At 42.2% G+C, this 5,000-nt stretch overlaps 1 protein-coding gene across 1 annotated transcript in view; it reads left to right on the top strand.

The window, feature by feature from the left end:
- LOC115224664 (zinc finger MYND domain-containing protein 12-like) overlaps nucleotides 1-5,000 on the top strand; it is a 36,444-nt gene that overhangs the window by 25,049 nt on the left and 6,395 nt on the right. Inside the window, exon 6 of the mRNA XM_036513618.1 lies at nucleotides 392-514. Within this exon, the coding sequence (XP_036369511.1) occupies nucleotides 392-514 (123 nt within the window). The remainder of the gene's footprint in view (nucleotides 1-391; nucleotides 515-5,000) is intronic.

Below are 5,000 nucleotides of genomic sequence, written 5' to 3'. Positions count from 1 at the left end.
ATTTGTATTTAATAATTCTGTTATTATCGTATCGGTACCAATATCAGAGTTAATTCATAAGAATTTTCTCCTCGTCAGCGATAAATACGGTAAGAAATAAATGAAATACTTACTTATACCACAAGGTGGATAAGGTGATTGATAGACGTATTTTATTTTGATTTTTTTCTTTGTATTTTTGAAGTGATAAAAGATAAAAGAACGGAATTCATGACCCACTTGGAATTGAACCAAGAACTGTTATCTTTCGGAACTAGAGACTGTAAAGTAGCAACACTGTGTTCTTGCTACCTTCCCTACCATTCTTAGAAAACAATAAATGAATTTATTGATTTAAAGACATTTATGACAAAAAAAGGGATGAATTTCTGGTTGTTTTTGATTTTTCCAGATATATTTGGCATCAGAGAAATATGGAACTCTCGATATTCAGACTTCTGGAGGATATTTCAACATGGCCAACGTCTATTTCTTCTTGGGACGAGAAGAAGTGACAAATTCTTTATACAAAAAGGTAAAGGTTTATATGATCTAAGAACACAGCCAAAAAGTCTGCAATAGTACCATTGATTTCAGTCATGAATGACCATGGGATTGCATCGCGGAAGCTCCCCTCCAAAGAGCAAGTGCGGGGAAGGTTGTTCATGGAAGACCAGCAGTCACCCATGCATACCAACCTGTCCTCTCCGTTCCACCAATGTTATCCAAGGGATATATATATATATATATATATATATATATATATATATATAAGAAATATTGAATTTCTAAATCTCTCGTAGAGACATGTACGGTGGTGGGGCGATAGAATGGTTGTATACTGTCAATCTAACAAGAACGTGACAGTAGGGGGTACACCACTGCTGCATAGCCCTAGGAAGCATCGAAAGCCTCCTGATGGCTTTGACACATTTTTCCTGTGTCCTTATATACATATACGAAGGGGAGACAAACACCCCCGGCTGCTGAAACTGCATCTAGGGACACGTGTTTCAGGATCTACATATATATATATATATGTATGTATGTATGTAAAGACCTCCTTCGGTCATGAATGACCGTGGTATTGCACCCAGAAAGTTCCCCTCCCAGGCACAAGTCCAAACAAGGTTGTTGATGGAAGACCAGCAGTCGCCCATGCATACCAAACTCTCCTCTCCATGCCTCCAATGTTATCCAAGGGATATTATATATGTATGTATGTATGTATGTAAAGACCTCCTTCGGTCCTGAATGACCATGGGATTGCACCCAGAAAGTTCCCCTCCAAGGCACAAGTCCAAACAAGGTTGTTGATGGAAGACCAGCAGTCGCCCATGCATACCAACCTCTCCTCTCCATGCCTCCAATGTTATCCAAGGGATATATATATATATGTATGTATGTATGTAAAGACCTCCTTCGGTCATGAATGACCATGGTATTGCACCCAGAAAGTTCCCGTCCCAGGCACAAGTCCAAACAAGGTTGTTGATGGAAGACCAGCAGTCGCCCATGCATACCAACCTCTCCTCTCCATGCCTCCAATGTTATCCAAGGGATATATATATATATGTATGTATGGATGTAAGACCTCCTTCGGTCATGAATGACCATGGTATTGCACCCAGAAAGTTCCCCTCCCAGGCACAAGTCCAAACAAGGTTGTTCATGGAAGACCAGCAGTCGCCCATGCATACCAACCTCTCCTCTCCATGCCTCCAATGTTATCCAAGGGATATATTATATATGTATGTATGTATGTAAAGACCTCCTTCGGACCTGAATGACCATGGGATTGCACCCAGAAAGTTCCCCTCCAAGGCACAAGTCCAAACAAGGTTGTTGATGGAAGACCAGCAGTCGCCCATGCATACCAAACTCTCCTCTCCATGCCTCCAATGTTATCCAGGGATATATATATATATATGTATGTATGTATGTATGTAAAGACCTCCTTCGGACCTGAATGACCATGGGATTGCACCCAGAAAGTTCCCCTCCCAGGCACAAGTCCAAACAAGGTTGTTGATGGAAGACCAGCAGTCGCCCATGCATACCAAACTCTCCTCTCCATGCCTCCAATGTTATCCAAGGGATATATATATATATATGTATGTATGTATGTATGTAAAGACCTCCTTCGGTCCTGAATGACCATGGGATTGCACCAGAAAGTTCCCCTCCAAGGCACAAGTCCAAACAAGGTTGTTGATGGAAGACCAGCAGTCGCCCATGCATACCAACCTCTCCTCTCCATGCCTCCAATGTTATCCAAGGGATATATATATATATATGTATGTATGTATGTATGTAAAGACCTCCTTCGGACCTGAATGACCATGGGATTGCACCCAGAAAGTTCCCCTCCAAGGCACAAGTCCAAACATTGTTGTTGATGGAAGACCAGCAGTCGCCCATGCATACCAACCTCTCCTCTCCATGCCTCCAATGTTATCCAAGGGATATATATATATATGTATGTATGGATGTAAAGACCTCCTTCGGTCCTGAATGACCATGGGATTGCACCCAGAAAGTTCCCCTCCCAGGCACAAGTCCAAACAAGGTTGTTGATGGAAGACCAGCAGTCGCCCATGCATACAACCTCTCCTCTCCATGCCTCCAATGTTATCCAAGGGATATATAATATATGTATGTATGGATGTAAAGACCTCCTTCGGTCCTGAATGACCATGGGATTGCACCCAGAAAGTTCCCCTCCCAGGCACAAGTCCAACAAGGTTGTTGATGGAAGACCAGCAGTCGCCCATGCATACCAACCTCTCCTCTCCATGCCTCCAATGTTATCCAAGGGATATATATATATATGTATGTATGGATGTAAGACCTCCTTCGGTCCTGAATGACCATGGGATTGCACCCAGAAAGTTCCCCTCCCAGGCACAAGTCCAAACAAGGTTGTTGATGGAAGACCAGCAGTCGCCCATGCATACCAACCTCTCCTCTCCATGCCTCCAATGTTATCCAAGGGATATATATATATGTATGTATGGATGTAAAGACCTCCTTCGGTCCTGAATGACCATGGGATTGCACCCAGAAAGTTCCCCCCCAGGCACAAGTCCAAACAAGGTTGTTGATGGAAGACCAGCAGTCGCCCATGCATACCAACCTCTCCTCTCCATGCCTCCAATGTTATCAAGGGATATATATATATATATATGGATGTAAAGACCTCCTTCGGTCCTGAATGACCATGGGATTGCACCCAGAAAGTTCCCCTCCCAGGCACAAGTCCAAACAAGGTTGTTGATGGAAGACCAGCAGTCGCCCATGCATACCAGCCTCTCCTCTCCATGCCTCCAATGTTATCCAAGGGATATATATATATATATGTATGTATGTATGTAAAGACCTCCTTCGGTCCTGAATGACCATGGGATTGCACCCAGAAAGTTCCCCTCCCAGGCACAAGTCCAAACAAGGTTGTTGATGGAAGACCAGCAGTCGCCCATGCATACCAACCTCTCCTCTCCATGCCTCCAATGTTATCCAAGGGATATATATATATGTATGTATGCATGTAAAGACCTCCTTCGTCCTGAATGACCATGGTATTGCACCCAGAAAGTTCCCCTCCCAGGCACAAGTCCAAACAAGGTGTTGATGGAAGACCAGCAGTCGCCCATGCATACCAACCTCTCCTCTCCATGCCTCCAATGTTATCCAAGGGATATATATATATATATATGTGTGTATGTATGTATGTAAAGACCTCCTTCGGTCATGAATAACCATGGGATTGCACCAGAAAGTTCCCCTCCCAGGCACAAGTCCAAACAAGGTTGTTGATGGAAGACCAGCAGTCGCCCATGCATACCAGCCTCTCCTCTCCATGCCTCCAATGTATCCAAGGGATATATATATATATGTATGTATGTATATAAAGACCTCCTTCGGTCCTGAATGACCATGGGATTGCACCCAGAAAGTTCCCCTCCCAGGCACAAGTCCAAACAAGGTTGTTCATGGAAGACCAGCAGTCGCCCATGCATACCAGCCTCTCCTCTCCATGCCTCCAATGTTATCCAAGGGATATATATATATATATGTATGGATGTAAAGACCTCCTTCGGTCCTGAATGACCATGGGATTGCACCCAGAAAGTTCCCCTCCCAGGCACAAGTCCAAACAAGGTTGTTGATGGAAGACCAGCAGTCGCCCATGCATACCAGCCTCTCCTCTCCATGCCTCCAATGTTATCCAAGGGATATATATATATATATGTATGTATGTATGTAAAGACCTCCTTCGGTCCTGAATGACCATGGGATTGCACCCAGAAAGTTCCCCTCCAAGGCACAAGTCCAAACAAGGTTGTTTATGGAAGACTAGCAGTCGCCCATGCATACCAGCCTCCCTTCTTCACGTCACTGATATTATCAAAGAGAAAGGCAAAGGGACCGATACAGCTTGGCACCAGAAACTTTGCCACTCATTTCTACAACTGAGTGAAATGAAGCAATGTGAAATAAAGTGTCTTGCTCAAGAACACAATGCACAGCCTGGTCCGGGAATGGAACTCACTACTTCAAGATTGTAAGCCCAATGCCCAAACCACTGAGCCAATGCACTTCATGGTACCATTTATTATTATTATTATTACTATTTATTATTATTATTATTATTATTATTATTGTTATTGTTATTATTATTATTATTATTATTATTATTATATTATTGTCATTGTTATTGTGTTATTATTATTATTATTATTATTATTATTATTATTATTATTATTATTATATTATTATTATTATTATTATTATTATTGTTATTGTTATTATTATTATTGTTATTGTTATTGTTATTATTATTATTATTATTGAGTGAGAGAGCAGTTCATGCCATCAAAGTGACACTGGGGTAAAATATACGAAGCCCAATATACCCATCATGACTACCCGTCTGATAAAGGTACACCAGGCACATGCATCACAACCATATGTGCGCGACATGGTGATCTCATATCAAGATAAACAGCACATGACCTTGC

This window comes from Octopus sinensis, linkage group LG26 (genome assembly GCF_006345805.1).
Source record: "Octopus sinensis linkage group LG26, ASM634580v1, whole genome shotgun sequence".
NCBI lineage: Eukaryota > Metazoa > Mollusca > Cephalopoda > Octopoda > Octopodidae > Octopus > Octopus sinensis.
Note: the sequence above shows the minus strand (reverse complement) of the source record. Positions and strands in the feature narration are given on the sequence as shown.